Source organism: Tasmannia lanceolata, unplaced genomic scaffold (genome assembly GCF_043159265.1).
Source record: "Tasmannia lanceolata isolate RefF3 unplaced genomic scaffold, GAP_Taslan_0.1 ptg000005l, whole genome shotgun sequence".
Classification (NCBI taxonomy): domain Eukaryota; kingdom Viridiplantae; phylum Streptophyta; class Magnoliopsida; order Canellales; family Winteraceae; genus Tasmannia; species Tasmannia lanceolata.
Genome location: NW_027518682.1, coordinates 16,679,313 through 16,696,086, shown reverse-complemented (window position 1 = coordinate 16,696,086; position 16,774 = coordinate 16,679,313). Strand labels below are relative to the sequence as shown.

Below are 16,774 nucleotides of genomic sequence, written 5' to 3'. Positions count from 1 at the left end.
TGGTCCGTACAGTATTTAAAAAAAAAATAAGGGACTATAAGGGCTTATACCATATAAAATCTCTGGACAGCAAACCCTCGGACGTACTATAAGCCGGATGGAAAGATTCCAGGGGTATTTGCGGTATTTTAACCTAAAGTCTATATTTCCAAAAGAAATCACGTGGCACCAAGAAAATTAAGAAAAAGGACTACAAAGGACACCATGGTGTCTAACAAAAGCCTAACATTCGAGATTAGTAATCCATTACACTCTCAAACCATTCATTACACTACACTCTCAATCCCTTACATTACACTCTCAAACCATTCAACACATCAATAGGGATAAACTTAGTTTTGCAACCATGGATAAGCTCATACTAAGTTTTCTGACCATATGCTTTGTTTTAGGTATTAGGGTGGTGAAGAGTGAGATGATATCATCTTGTGCCCAAACCCCATCTCGAAGTATGTACTTCTCTTATTACTGGTAATCCTTTCCCTACCCTTGATAATACTCAATTTGATTTCCGCAGTTTAGCTCTTCAAGCCACCATGGACAGAGCCCAACAAAGCCCTTCGGCTTGTTTCGGCCATTGATACAAGCTTGCTTGACAAGCGAGCCAAGGTGGCGTGGGATGATTGTGTGGAGCTTTTCGAAGACACCATTGCTCATCTTAATCGCATGCTTGGGTCTACTAATCCAAATACTTTCGAAGACTCTCAAACATGGCCAAGTGCGGCCATTGCCAACCAAAAGATGTCCCTTTTGAATGCCACCTTTGAGGAGAACTTGCCAAAAGATATCACGTGGCACCACGAAAATTAAGAAAAAGGACTACAAAAGCCTAACATTCGAGATTAGTACCCATTTCTTATAATTTTCGCCAAAGACCGCCCTCCTTACCAACAACCCTCCTTACCCCTTTGTATTCACATAACCCACAATCTTAAAATCCAATGGTCTTTATTTGTTTCTGCCACGTTATTTGAAATTCAAAAAACAACAACGGACATATATTCTTCTTCACGTAATCCTGCATGAATCAATATGTCAACCTTAACCTAACCGCGTTCAAAGAAATTAACCATACTGTTGCCTATAAAAGGACCCACCCTTACATTACACTCACAAACCATTCAACACATCAATAGGGATAAACTTAGTTTTGCAACCATGGATAAGCTCATACTATGTTTTCTGACCATATGCTTTGTTTTAGGTATTAGGGTGGTGAAGAGTGAGATGATATCATCTTGTGCCCAAACCCCATATCCTGAAGTATGTACTTCTCTTATTACTGCTAATCCCTTCCCTACCCTTGATAATACTCAATTTGATTTCCGCAGTTTAGCGCTGCAAGCCACCATGGACAGAGCCCAACAAGCCCTTCGGCTTGTTTCGGCCATTGATACAAGCTTGCTTGAGAAGCGAGCCAAGGTGGCGTGGGATGATTGTGTGGAGCTTTTCGAAGACACCATTGGTCATCTTAATCGCACGCTTGGGTCTACTAATCCAAATACCTTCGAAGACTCTCAAACATGGCTAAGTGCGGCCATTGCCAACCAAAAAACGTGCGAAAACGGATTCACAGATTTCAATTTGTCTTCGCATATTATCTCCTTACCCTTCATGGTGGGAAATGTCTCAAAGTTGATTTGCAATTCACTTGCTATTAACAAGGCTGCGGCTTCGACAGCTACCACTTTGTCGAGTAAGTCAGGTGGTGGGCGGCGGTTGCTTTCGAGTCGGTTCCCGGAATGGGTTTCGGCTGCTGATCGAAAGCTTCTTCAGTCATCGAGCGCAGCCACACAAGCTGATATTATTGTGGCAAAAGACGGGTCAGGAAATTACCAGACAATTTCTGAGGCTGTTGCTGCTTCTGCGAAGCTAAGGAGTGGGACTAAGAGATTTGTTATCCATGTGAAAGCTGGTGTTTATAGTGAAAATGTCCAAATTACGAAGTCGATGAACAATTTAATGTTTATCGGTGATGGAATCGATGCTACTGTTGTTACAGGCACTAAGAATGTTCAAGATGGTTCCACGACCTTTGCATCGGCGACCTTCGGTGAGTTTCTTCATGAATTTTTAATTCTAATTAAGTTTCTTTATCTTCTTAAGTGGTTTCGAGTTTTACTTTCTTGTGGAAGAATACTAAGAGAGCCTACAAGAATTTATTTGATAAAGAATTTCTAACCCTATAATTCGTTTTGCAAATTACATTATTAAATTAAAATAGTCTTATTCGCAAATAAGAACCAATTTTGGTGGAATCCAAAGAGGGCCTAAAGCTTAGCAGAAGATTATCCAAACCAAAACTAATTAATTTTATGGATTTTTGTAACATTTAAGACCGTGTAACTTTTAAGCAATATGACTAAAGCTACCAGCCTACCTTGAACTTCAAAGCTGGTGGCATAACTAAAGTAAGGAAGATTGTTACATGGAAGATTGCTACGGTCAAAAGTAAGGAAGTTTCTACTACTTTTACAGTAACGGTCCTTCCTCATTGAGGTTGATAGATATTATATTATGACACGTCTAGGCCTAACAACTGGCCTCACAGATTTTATTGCTAATTAAAAAGGTACAAAATAAGTACCATGATTAAAACAACGGGGTGCGGATGTGGATTTCAAAGGGAAATGATATATTCCCCACTTTTCTTCCACAGGCCACCCCTTATCGTATAAATATATACACAAAAAGGAGGTGGCCCGGGGAAGAAAAAGGGGACGAATACATCACTTCCCTTTTATATTAACCATCTTAGATAAATGCTTCCGGCCTTTGTTATACGTTGAATTTGTTATATAATCCAGATGCCTATTATTTTATGGAAAAAAAATGAGCCTAACAGTGTAAAACAAATTCTATACATAATTTTAAGGCCATGTTCCTTCGATAGGAAATGGACGTAATGAGGACCAATTTTATGTGACAAATAACTTCAATGTAAATTAACTTTATGTGACAAATAAGGACCAATTTTAGTGGTATCCGATCGATAGCCCGTTTGGATACTTATCTTCTTCTCAGCTGTCACCGGAAACGGATTCATAGCCCGAGACATGACGTTTCAGAACACTGCCGGGCCACAGAAGCACCAGGCGGTCGCACTTCGATCAGGCTCAGATCTCTCAGTATTCTACAGATGTAGCTTCAAAGGGTACCAAGACACACTCTATGTCTACTCCCAACGCCAATTCTACCGCGAGTGTGACATTTATGGGACCGTAGACTTTATATTCGGGGACGCAGCAGCCGTCCTCCAAAATTGCAACATATATGTTAGGAGACCCATGAGCAATCAGCAGAACACGGTCACCGCTCAAGGAAGAACGGACCCAAACGAGAACACAGGGATTTCAATTCACAATTCAAGAGTTACCGCGGCTTCGGACTTGAAACCAGTTCAAGGCTCCTTCAAGACATACCTTGGTAGGCCATGGCATCAGTACTCGAGGACCGTATTTATGAAAACTTCTCTAGATAGCTTGATTGCTCCTGCAGGATGGCTTGAATGGAGTGGGAACTTTGCTTTAAGTACTTTATATTATGGAGAGTATATGAACACAGGCGCGGGTGCGGCCACAGGTGGCCGAGTGAAGTGGCCGGGGTATCATGTCATTACAAGTGCGACGGAAGCTGGAAAATTCACCGTCGGGAGCTTCTTGTCCGGGAATTCATGGATTCCGGCAACCGGTGTACCTTTCACTTCAGGCCTTTGAGATGGATTTTTCTGTCTCTACAAGACTTTGGTGGCTTTCTATTCATTGTTTTATGATAAAATGTAGGGGTGGCCAGAACCGAACCAGAACCGAAGAACCGAACCGGAACCGAAGAACCGAACCGGAACCGAACTGTAAAAAAATATTTTTGGTCCGGTTCGGTTCCACTGATGAAGAACCGAAAAATTTTGGTTCGGTTCCGGGTCTAATGTTCTCGGTTCGGTTCCGGAACCGAAGAACCGAACTTTGAATATATATATATATAATATTTTTATATTCTATTATATATATACTTAATAATATAAATTACTTATAATATTAATAAGTAATAGTTAATACTATTCTTATAATAAGAAAGTAACTTATATTATAACTTTAATTAAAAGTTTTTATAAATTATAATTAATAATTAATAATTAGCCATTAGAACCGAAGAACCGAACCGGACCGAACCGATTATTTTCGGTCCGGTTCGGTTCGGTCCTACTGTGTACTACGGTTCGGTTCGGTTCTTACGGTTCATGGAACCGAGAACCGAGAACCGAAAAAAAATGAACCGAGAACCGAGAACCGAACCGGTTGGCCACCCCTAATAAAATGTGATTAATTTTATGTAGAAGATAGGATATAGTTGTTGAATTCATTGTATTATATGTCAATCATCCTGTAAATGTCGAAAACAGGATTGCCATTTTTCTCTATCTTATGTATTTTCATGGATTGACTTAATCTGTGTATACCTTATTATTCTATTAATAAAGGGGAGAGTTTTCCTTTTCCTATTTGTTATATTCTTCTTTTGAAAACGTGTATTTGTTAGGAAAGGGCCCTCAAAATGGAAACTCCTGATAGAAAAAACACCAACAATCGCTTGTACGCTGTTTTGACATTTTGGATGGCTTTAATCCTATAGATGTAGATTTTTTATCAGATGGGCCCAATCATTAATTGGAAATAGCCCAAGTCTCATTAATATCTTGAATGCCTAAGTAACTTTTAAGCCGTGTAACATTAATTAGCGTGGTCCCACCTTGTTTTCAATCAAACCTCCACCAAGTTCTTCACATCTTCGATCTCCATTGGGCTGAAAAAATGTTGGTCAATTGATTTAAACTATCTGATCCAAAACCCAAAGCCCATTTGATTGGATGGTTACGATATCTTGATCAATAAGATTTTTTGGACCATGGAGATCGAAGGCAGGGCTGCCAGGTAGGTGGTCTGGAGTTCTGGATCAACCTAACTTGTAGCCCCATCTATGGGATAGCCTCCCATTTAGGAATTAAGAATCAGCATCCCCATTCCGATTCTGCCGGAATAAGATTATCATCCCTTGGGAACGCAACAAATGGCGCCATAATGTCCCCATCTATTCTGTCCCTGTTTTAATTCCTTCATTCCTTTTATCCATTAGGGCCCGTTTGGATACCTCATATTTTGTATTTCGATTTGGAATTGAGTTTTGAATACAAAATGAATAGATCCGCCAGCTCATGTTGAGAGAGACAGAGAAGGAAGGGAGTACTTCCTACTGGAGGGGAGAGGTTGAGGAGCAAAGACGGTGAAGGAAACTGCCACATCTGTGGATTTCCAATTACTTATTTCCACATCATATTTGTAAATCTATTTTTTTTCAAAAACTACTGTACGGACCACATCATAGGATGATCCAAACCGTCCATGTGATGGAACACAACTTAAATAGGTTGTGCCCAAAAAACCATTTCCACAGGATGATCCTAGCCCTCCGATCCAGGAGGTTTCCGTAATATGTTGTTCCTCTATAGATCGGACGGTTGGGATCATCCTATAGAAATGATTTTTTGGGCACAACCTATTTACGTTGTGGCCCATCACGTGGACGGTTTGGATCATCCTATAGTGTGGTCCGTATAGCATTTTTTGAAAAATACGGTACTATAAGGGCTTACAATAGGGGTGCAAGTTTGGCCCTGTCAGCCCGACCCGCCCTGAGCCCGAACAGGGTTTGGGCTAGATTTTCCAACCCTGAGGGCGGGTCAGGGTTCATCTTTTAGGCCTTGACTCAGGATTGGGCCGGGTTCAGGGTTAATACCTCAAGTCAGCCCGACTCGGCCCGCCTCTTGGTTTTCTATTATAGAATTGAATCATCTGTGTATGATTCTTTTGCTAATATTTTTTATTATCTTAGATTGATGTTTCTTTACAATACTATTAATTGTCTCTGCTGCATGTCATGTTGTTGAATTCATTTTGTCTTATTTGTTCCCTTTCTTTGTTTATTGATCATTTTGCTCTATATGATATGTGGTTGCTTTATTTTTGCCACTCTTAACAGGTATTTGCACTAGGGTCAATCAGGACCAATCAGAGCCGCCTAGGACCGAGTTGAGGTTTTTCGGCCCTGACTCAGGGTCACGGCAGGCCAGGGCCGAGATAATGGGATCCAGGGTTGGGCTTGGGTTTTGAAAAACCCGACCCCACCCGACCCTGTTGCAGCCCTAGCTCACACCATATAAAAACTCCTAGATAGCCTAACAATTGTGCATTATTATCGGGGATTTTCTAGGGTCCATTGCAAAAGGTATTGTCTGTTGCATCAGAGCAGCCACCTCATGAATAAAGAAACAATCTGCTGAAAAGTAAGCCTATGTGGCTGCTCTCTATGCAACAGACGTTCCGTGAAATGCCTTTTGCGATGGACCTAGCAAATCCCTTCTTATCGATGGTGCGACAGGGCAATAAATGGAATGCCCTATGATTCTTGCCATCTTCATTTGTACACTATGCATGTGTTGTAACTACAATGCAAAAAAGAAAAATGTGCTTTATTGCGTGCTGTGGGGCCTGATATCCCAAATACCATATTTTGGTAACGACACTAAGGCCCTGTTTGTTTGGGATTATGACACGGAGTTTATTTCACATTTTTCTGATTTAATGTTGATAGCATCTTGAGCAATGTAACTTTGCAACAGCTGTAGGAAGCTAATTGAAAAGTGTAAAACAAAGAAAATATTGTTTTGATACCCACAAGATTTAGATTTGGATTGCTCATATATATTTGCAGTTGAGATTTGGACCTGGTTCAGATCCTTAGATTTCCAAATCAACTACAACAGTGAAAAAAATCCGATTTGTAAATCTGTTCTGCTAGACATTATTTGGAAATCAATATTTGTGGAATTAGCTTCACCCTCGCTACTCCTCGACCCTGTTAGACTGTCCCTTAGGCCATGATATTTGGAAATCAATATTTATGCCAAGAGAAGCAATAGTGTTGATTTTTATTGTGCAAATATATGTTCAAGTTAGATATCTGCTCTATGATTAATTCTAGAGAGTAGAAAGGATAGGTTGGGTCTACGAGAAGGGCGTGTAGGGTGTGGCTCTGCGTGTGCAGAATGCTAACCATAGACAAGTGGTCAAGTAGATAAAAACTGCGGGTAGAAGATTTATTTAGACATGCAGTTGATGGGTTTGGGTAAGGAGTTCCAACAACACCATATTTGTGGATGGTCTGGACTTAGCGTCTAATCCGTCTATGGGCTGATGATGTTTACGGTATGACTATATATATCTAGTATTAAATGAAAAGACATGTGTTTGATGAAATAGGTTGAAAACTTTCTGAAATGTTGACTTGACTGAATTATTATATAAAATAGGTTGAAAACTTTCTGTCTCTTCGAAGATGGATCTTCTACGTCAGAAGATATAGTATATGAATAATACACATTCTAATTGACCAAGCCTGATATGGTTGGCAAGTTAATTAGTCTTGGGTTTGGACCTATTAACTCATTTGGTTGGTTCAATCGGAGCTTACCTACCCAAAAAACAGTTGATTAGTCTTATCCAGATGAGATCCCAGCGACTAAGAGATACTCTAATATACTTTCGGATTGGCCTTTAAAGGAGAGGAAATGTATTTACGTGTGTGTTCATTTTCAAGGGTGAAAATATCACTTGAGAAGAAATTTTGCTTGCTTGACCATTTTTAGTTCATTTTTAGGTGAACGATTGGGAAATTAGTACATCTTATTGATCAATGAGTATGATGGACAGTAGACAATGGTTAAGACCATATTTCAGAGCATTGCCTTTTAACTTTATTTTTATTTTTCTTCTTGGTAACGAAAAAAATATTATGTTCTCTCTCAAGATTTTGTTTCATGCCGCTTGAAAATGATGATGCATGCTTGCGTGTGTGTTTACGTGGTATGGGCCTCATAAATTTGAGTTCATTGTTCGGTTTCGATAACCCTTTCCGACCCCACCGAAAACCGAAATTTCGGCGAAATCCGAAATTTCGTAATTTGGTTCGAAATTCCGGACCGAATTTTTGAAATTTTGAACCAAAATTTTGTAACACTTTTCTTGTAATAAATAATGGCATTTAATCGAAATTTCGAACCGAAATTTGGTAAACGGTGAAAAATGGAATTTCCGGAAATTTCAGTTTCGGTCTCCACCGAAATCCAAAATTTCGGATTTCGGTCGAAATTTAAAACCATGATCGAGGTTGCCTACGCAATGTGTCATATTATTGATGGCGCCACACGGCAAAAAATGAAACGATCTTGCGATTCTATCCACCTTCATTTTTACTCTTATGCATGTGTTGCAACTTGCAACTACAGAGCAAAAAGGCTTTATTGCATGCCGTGGGAACTGATATACCCAGTACCATATTTTAATTACGACATTAATCAGTTTATTTCACATTTTTCTGATTTACTGTTGATAGCATCTTGACTAATATAACTTTGCAAGTTTGCAACAGCCGTAGAAAGCTAATTAAAAATTGTAAAACAAAGAAAATAGTGATGTTATCAAAATATGACAGTGTGGATATCAGTCCTCTCTCTAATATCATATTAGTTAAATAACAAGCGAAGCACTTGGGGCCCGTTTGGATACCTCCCATTTTGTATTTGGATTTGGAATTGAGTTTTGAAAATACAAAATGTAAGATCCGGCAGCTCATGTAAAGGGAGAGAGAGAGAGGGAAGGGGGTACTTCCTAGTGGAGAGGAGAGGTTGAGGAGCAAAGAGGGTGAAGGAAACTGCCGGATCTGTAGATTCCTAATTTCTTATTTCCACATCAAATTTAGAAATTTGATTTTTTTTCACTGTCAGCTGCCGAATTAGAAATCCAAGAATTTGATCCGATCCAAATTACAATGCAGAAAGGGCTGCAAATGTGAGAAATCCAAATCAAAATCTTCTTGGCATCCAAACAGGCCTTAATGACATTTCAATTCTTGGTGATGATGTTTTTTTTTTTCTTTTTTACTTTGATGTAACCCAAAAATGATATCTCAAGGAAATGGTAGTGAAGATATCAGTCCCCTATAACTATAAGAAGTGGTGAAAAATGGAATTTCCGGAAATTTCAATTTCGGTCTCCACCGAAATCCAAAATTTCGGATTTCGGTCGAAATTTAAAACCATGATCGAGGTTGCCTACGCAATGTGTCATATTATTGATGGCGCCACACGGCAAAAAATGAAACGATCTTGCGATTCTATCCACCTTCATTTTTACTCTTATGCATGTGTTGCAACTTGCAACTACAGAGCAAAAAGGCTTTATTGCGATTCTATCCACCTTCATTTTAATTACGACATTAATCAGTTTATTTCACATTTTTCTGATTTACTGTTGATAGCATCTTGACTAATATAACTTTGCAAGTTTGCAACAGCCGTAGAAAGCTAATTAAAAATTGTAAAACAAAGAAAATAGTGATGTTATCAAAATATGACAGTGTGGATATCAGTCCTCTCTCTAATATCATATTAGTTAAATAACAAGCGAAGCACTTGGGGCCTGTTTGGATACCTCCCATTTTGTATTTGGATTTGGAATTGAGTTTTGAAAATACAAAATGTAAGATCCGGCAGCTCATGTAAAGGGAGAGAGAGAGGGAAGGGGGTACTTCCTAGTGGAGAGGAGAGGTTGAGGAGCAAAGAGGGTGAAGGAGACTGCCGGATCTGTAGATTCCTAATTTCTTATTTCCACATCAAATTTAGAAATTTGATTTTTTTTTCACTGTCAGCTGCCGAATTAGAAATCCAAGAATTTGATCCGATCCAAATTACAATGCAGAAAGGGCTGCAAATGTGAGAAATCCAAATCAAAATCTTCTTGGCATCCAAACGGGCCTTAATGACATTTCAATTCTTGGTGATGATGTTTTTTTTTTTCTTTTTTACTTTGATGTAACCCAAAAATGATATCTCAAGGAAATGGTAGTGAAGATATCAGTCCCCTATAACTATAAGAAGTGGTGAAAATTATGCCAAGAAGTCTATAAACTGATACATTAATCCCAATGTGAGAAGATTACAAAAATTTATTATTGCCTAGCTATTGGGGACCATCCAGAGTTCTCTAGTAATGTATTTATCTAATTCATAAAGTATCTCTAGTAATGTATTTATCTAATTTTTTTATTGAACTCTCAAGTAAGGAAGATGGGTTTGCTTATCAAAACAAGAGGTTGGGAATATGAGTAGCTAGAACGAATATGGTGATCGGTCGACGTCTAAACGTGTATAGTGATTAGCCTAAAGATAGAGTTATCGTACTTTGGTCCTTCATTCCGGACAAAAATGTAATCTCAAGGACAACGTAGTTCACCTAACGATGTGAACATTTCATATTTTCATGAAAGCCCATTTCGAGGAAATTTGTTTGAAGACGACATATTTTGAGAGGAAGAAGATGAAATAACTTAAAATATATACACGCACACGTAAACATGGAAGTTCGTGTTTGTTAAAACACAAGCATGTAAAAACCAATATGCTCTATTCACTAAAATACAACATATTCTATAAAAAAAAAGGCGGCCCAGTGCACGAGGCTCCCGCCATTGAAGGGTCTCGGGAGGGCAAGATGTGAACATGCTATAAAAAAAATACGAACATATTCTATTAGTGTTAAATATAATAGGGAGTTTTTATATGGTGGCGCCGCCTTTCATATCTGATCCAATTACAGCTGATATTTTAAGACTCGATCAAATATCAAGGGCAACACCTATGTTGTACCTGCCGTACCCGCATCCAAGTTTTGATAATGGTACAAACTCACCTTTTTTTTAAACCAGCTCTCCAAAGCTTTGTCAAGGCCTTTGACAATTGGTTAGGAAAGGTAAAACAAGGTGAGTAATTCGTCCAATTATCAAATCATGTCCGTGCAGTTAGCAGTAGCCTATACAAAAATTTACTATTTAATGTGAAAAGGATTCTGAAACCACTAAACCTGTAACGCCCCGGCCACCATGTAGATATTGTCCGGTTCTAGGCTGCAGCCCTTCTCGGTTTTTTTTCCCCGCAGAAAACGCGTTTATACAGGCAAAGGTGGGGGTCTACACATATAACCCAGGAACTTTTTCTCTCCGCTTCCGATGTGGGACTATTACAATCCACTCCTCTTCCGATGTGGGACTATTACAATCCACCCCTCTTAAAAGGCCCAGCGTTCTCAGTGGCACACCGTACTAGAGAAGATACGGCTCTGATACCATATTTGTAACGCCCAGGCCACCATGTAGATATTGTCTAATTCTAGGGAAGGTGGGGGTCTACACATATAACCCAAGAACTTTCTCTCTCCGCTTCCGATGTGGGACTATTACAAAACTAGTTCATTTTCGTCAAACCAAGAAAGGGGCCTTGTCACAATGGGATAGGATTGAACCCTCTCTCTCTCCATTAATAAGGTACGCAAGTACAGTTATATAGAGATGTAACAAAGACGCATTGGGATCTACCAAACTTCAAAGATATGCGATATTCTCTGTAATAAACAAACTCACCATGGATATATAAACTTACTGTGGATACTGCATGAACTTATATTTCGTGAATGTACAAACTTCCCATGGATGAGTAAAATTTATGGATACACAAAATTAACAGAAAAATAAACAAACTTACCATACCTATAAAATATCATAAATGTGTTTGATGCTTCTAAGCTGCCTACGTGTAGTTTTGACTTAAGACATCAACTTGCGTGAGAAATGATGCTATACGAGGAAAGGAGAAGCTTCATTTGGTCCCACCAACATGATGACAGCTTGATCCCTTCATTTGAGGTGGCAGCTTATAGATGCTATAGCTTTAAAATTGTCTCAATCGGACGATCATTATTGTCCAATCATCCAATCCAACAGGGCCTGTTTCGATTGTAAGAAAAACAAATTCCGAAATTTTCTTGGGAATTTTTTTCTTCTTTCCATGATTTAGAGGAAAATAATATGATTGTGGTTAATTTAGAGGATTATTAGTATAAATTGAAGGTCCCTATAAGTAAAGTTCGGTTACGGTAGGTTTAACTCTCTGTAAAAAAGTGGGAAATTTTATAAATTTTTTCTTTTCCAGACTTTTCCAGAAAATTCCTGCAATCCAAACAGGGCCTAATTGATTGGGTCAAAGGAATCACATGAGTCTTTTGATCCCATTGTTCCTAACTAAAATTATCCTTGAAGAAACCAATGAGACCGCTTCTCATTTTCTTCTCACACAAAGAGGTTCTCATAATTTATCACTCCTGCTATTTATAAAATGAAAGTTATAGTCACTTGTCTATTTTTGTTATTAATTAATAATCAATTTGATGATCTGATTGATCAAGGAATGTGTTCCATGTATATGGAGGGACGACTGAGAATGCTCAAGAGCCGAGATATCCGTTGCCGAGAGTCATGTAAAGTCATCATGGCGATGATATCCATCGGACATTCCACTGCTGCATTTCCTTGGCGCCCATTGCGCCGGGGTTTGTTATTCACCCAAGTTGCCAGCCGGTGCCTAAACTCATGAAGAGTAGCGGGCACGGAACTTGCAAGCCTGGATGTGAGGGGGAGTCGCCAGGCGCGCTAGCGTCCCCACCCCCAGAATGATAATTGACATGTCCACACCAGTCGTGTTTTAATTTCATGTCTGTCTGCGGTGAAAATCTACTGTAAAAACAGAGCTGCCGGTATCTACCAGTATTTTGCTTACGTTAAAATTGGCGATGAGAAGACGTACGACGAACGCATCATCATGGGGGAGGTGGACTTTCTCGTAGTCTTTCTCGGAGAAGACTATCTGTTCGTCGCTATTTGCTGGCTCCGAATGTGGTTTTTTCGACGGAGCTTCCACTGCATGAATTTGGGCTTTCACTTAGGGTCTCTAGACCACGACATCAACCTTCATTTTATTTTCACATTTGGGTTTTGTAAACACAGAAATATCACCTTTTTTTTCCCTTGAAGTTTTACTAACTTTCTAGGGGTGCAACTCGGGTTCATTTTTTGGTATGGGGTTAAGCTTTTACCATAAAATTGACTCGGGTTTGAGTTGATTCCAATTCATTATTATAGCAAAAGCTCAACCCGACCCATTCCAAGTTGCACCCCCATTTTTTAGAAGTAACTTTTTAAGAACAGCTATGGACAGTCGAGTTTCTATATGGTGTAAACCCGTATAGTCCTGACTTTTTAAAAAAGCACTGTACGGGCCACACTATAGGATGATCCCAACCTTCCGATCTATAGAGGAACTGCATATTATGGAAACCTCTATAGATCGTATGGTGTCTAACAAAACCTCTAGAAAGTACAAAGCACTTAATTGTCTTTAATTGGTGTCTAACAAAAGCCTAACAATCGAGATTAGTACCAATTTCATACAAATATTCAAGTTGGAACCCTCTCGCCCACTTTCCAAGCTATCAAATTCCTCATTTCCTAAGATTTCCACTCTATAATTTTCGCCATAGACCGCCCTCCTTACCAACAACCCTCCTTACCCCTTTGTATTCACATAACCCACAATCTTAAAATCCAATGGTCTTTATTTGTTTCTGCCACGTTATGTGAAATTCAAAAAACAACAACGGACATATATTCTTCTTCACGTAATCCTGCATGAATCAATTATGTCAACCTTAACCTAACCGCGTTCAAAGAAATTAACCATATTGTTGCCTATAAAAGGACCCACCCTTACATTACACTCTCAAACCATTCAACACATCAATAGGGATAAACTTAGTTTTCCAACCATGGATAAGCTCATACTATGTTTTCTGACCATATGCTTTGTTTTAGGTATTAGGGTGGTGAAGAGTGAGATGATATCATCTTGTGCCCAAACCCCATATCCTGAAGTATGTACTTCTCTTATTACTGCTAATCCTTTCCCTACCCTTGATAATACTCAATTTGATTTCCGCAGTTTAGCTCTGCAAGCCACCATGGACCGAGCCCAACAAGCCCTTCGGCTTGTTTCGGCCATTGATACAAGCTTGCTTGAGAAGCGAGCCAAGGTGGCGTGGGATGATTGTGTGGAGCTTTCCGAAGACACCATTGGTCATCTTAATCGCACGCTTGGGTCTACTAATCCAAATACCTTCGAAGACTCTCAAACATGGCTAAGTGCGGCCATTGCCAACCAAAAAACGTGCGAAAACGGATTCACAGACTTCAATTTGTCTTCGCATATTATCTCCTTACCCTTCATGGTGGGAAATGTCTCAAAGTTGATTTGCAATTCACTTGCTATTAACAAGGCTGCGGCTTCGACAGCTACCACTTTGTCGAGTAAGTCAGGTGGTGGGCGGCGGTTGCTTTCGAGTCGGTTCCCGGAATGGGTTTCGGCTACTGATCGAAAGCTTCTTCAGTCATCGAGCGCAGCCTCACAAGCTGATATTATTGTGGCAAAAGATGGGTCAGGAAATTACCAGACAATTTCTGAGGCTGTTGCTGCTTCTGCGAAGCTAAGGAGTGGGACTAAGAGATTTGTTATCCATGTGAAAGCTGGTGTTTATAGTGAAAATGTCCAAATTACGAAGTCGATGAACAATTTAATGTTTATCGGTGATGGAATCGGTGCTACTGTTGTTACAGGCACTAAGAATGTTCAAGATGGTTCCACGACCTTTGCATCGGCGACCTTCGGTGAGTTTCTTCATGAATTTTTAATTCTAATTAAGTTTCTTTATCTTCTTAAGTGGTTTCAAGTTTTACTTTCTTGTGGAAGAATACTAAGAGAGCCTACAAGAATTTATTTGATAAAGAATTTCTAACCCTATAATTCGTTTTGCAAATTACATTATTAAATTAAAATAGTCTTATTCGCAAATAAGAACCAATTTTGGTGGAATCCAAAGAGGGCCTAAAGCTTAGCAAAAGATTATCCAAACAAAACTAATTAATTTCAAGGATTTTTGTAAAATTTAAGACCGTGTAACTTTTAAGCAATATGACTAAAGCTACCAGCCTACCTTGAACTTCAAAGCTGGTGGCATAACTACAGTAAGGAAGATTGTTACATGGAAGATTGCTACGGTCAAAAGTAAGGAAGTTTCTACTACTTTTACAGTAACGGTCCTTCCTCATTGAGGTTGATAGATATTATATTATGACACGTCTAGGCCTAATTTTAGTGGTATCCAGAGTGGCGCTAACAAAGAATACTTATCTTCTTCTCAGCTGTCACCGGAAACGGATTCATAGCTCGAGACATGACGTTTCAGAACACTGCCGGGCCACAGAAGCACCAGGCGGTCGCACTCCGATCAGGCTCAGATCTCTCAGTTTTCTACAGATGTAGCTTCAAAGGGTACCAAGACACACTCTATGTCTACTCCCAACGCCAATTCTACCGCGAGTGTGACATTTATGGGACCGTAGACTTTATATTCGGGGACGCCGCGGCCGTCCTCCAAAATTGCAACATATATGTTAGGAGACCCATGAGCAATCAGCAGAACACGGTCACCGCTCAAGGAAGAACGGACCCAAACGAGAACACAGGGATTTCAATTCACAATTCAAGAGTTACCGCGGCTTCGGACTTGAAACCAGTTCAAGGCTCCTTCAAGACATACCTTGGTAGGCCATGGCATCAGTACTCGAGGACCGTATTTATGAAAACTTCTCTAGATAGCTTGATTGCTCCTGCAGGATGGCTTGAATGGAGTGGGAACTTTGCTTTGAGTACTTTATATTATGGAGAGTATATGAACACAGGCGCGGGTGCGGCCACAGGTGGCCGAGTGAAGTGGCCGGGCTATCATGTCATTACAAGTGCAACGGAAGCTGGAAAATTCACCGTCGGGAGCTTCTTGTCCGGGAATTCATGGATTCCGGCAACCGGTGTACCTTTCACTTCAGGCCTTTGAGATGGATTTTTCTGTCTCTACAAGACTTTGGTGGCTTTCTATTCATTGTTTTATGATAAAATGTGATTAATTTTATGTAGAAGAAAGGATATAGTTGTTGAATTCATTGTATTATATGTCAATCATCCTGTAAATGTCGAAAACAGGATTGTCATTTTTCTCTATCTTATGTATTTTCATGGATTAACTTAATCTGTGTATACCTTATTATTCTATTAATAAAGGGGAGAGTTTTACTTTTCCTATTTGTTATATTCTTCTTTCGAAAACGTGTATTTGTTAGGAAAGGGCCCTCAAAATGGAAACTCGTGATAGAAAAAACACCAACAATCGCTTGTATGCTGCTTTGACATTTTGAATGGCTTTAATCCTATAGATGTAGATTTTCTCTCAAATGGGCAGCCCAAGTTTCATTAATATCTTGAATGTCCAATTGGGTGACTTTTAGGGCTGTGTACATTAGGAGGCTCCCACCTTGTTTTGAATCAAACGTCCTCATTCAATTAGGCTGAAAAAATTCTGGTCACGTGATTTAAACTATATGATAAAAAACCCAGAGCCCATTTGATTAGATAGTTACAATCTCTTGATCAATGAGATTTTTGGACCAATAGAGATCTAGGTTAGGGCTTCCAAGTAGATGGCCCCTTATTCCTTTAAAATCTAAAATCAAAGGTTTAATGGTGATAATATATGGAATATGATTGTTTCACCGCATTTACTTAATAGGAAGCCATACCACTTTCTTTATTAGAAACTTTCTCCCAAAGAGAATTCTTAGCATTTCTAAGTTTCCTTCACATTGTCAATGCACTAATGGCAGTGGTGCCCTATAGGCCATAGTTAATAACTTCATATGAGACTTTGAAAGTATCAAGGATCACTTGATC

The 16,774-nt window shown here is 39.3% G+C and overlaps 2 protein-coding genes across 2 annotated transcripts; both read left to right on the top strand.

Moving 5' to 3' along the window:
• The first annotated feature begins 1,016 nt into the window (after positions 1 to 1,016).
• LOC143876725 (pectinesterase-like) lies at positions 1,017 to 3,770 on the top strand. Its single transcript, XM_077378418.1, has 2 exons — positions 1,017 to 2,053; positions 3,025 to 3,770. The coding sequence occupies exons 1-2, from the start codon at positions 1,159 to 1,161 to the stop codon at positions 3,714 to 3,716; spliced, it is 1,587 nt and encodes a 528-aa protein (XP_077234533.1). The 5' UTR covers positions 1,017 to 1,158; the 3' UTR covers positions 3,717 to 3,770.
• Positions 3,771 to 13,736: 9,966 nt separating this feature from the next.
• Positions 13,737 to 16,107, top strand: LOC143876724 (pectinesterase-like). The gene is made up of 2 exons (XM_077378417.1): positions 13,737 to 14,658; positions 15,193 to 16,107. The coding sequence occupies exons 1-2, from the start codon at positions 13,764 to 13,766 to the stop codon at positions 15,882 to 15,884; spliced, it is 1,587 nt and encodes a 528-aa protein (XP_077234532.1). The 5' UTR covers positions 13,737 to 13,763; the 3' UTR covers positions 15,885 to 16,107.
• Positions 16,108 to 16,774: the final 667 nt, after the last annotated feature.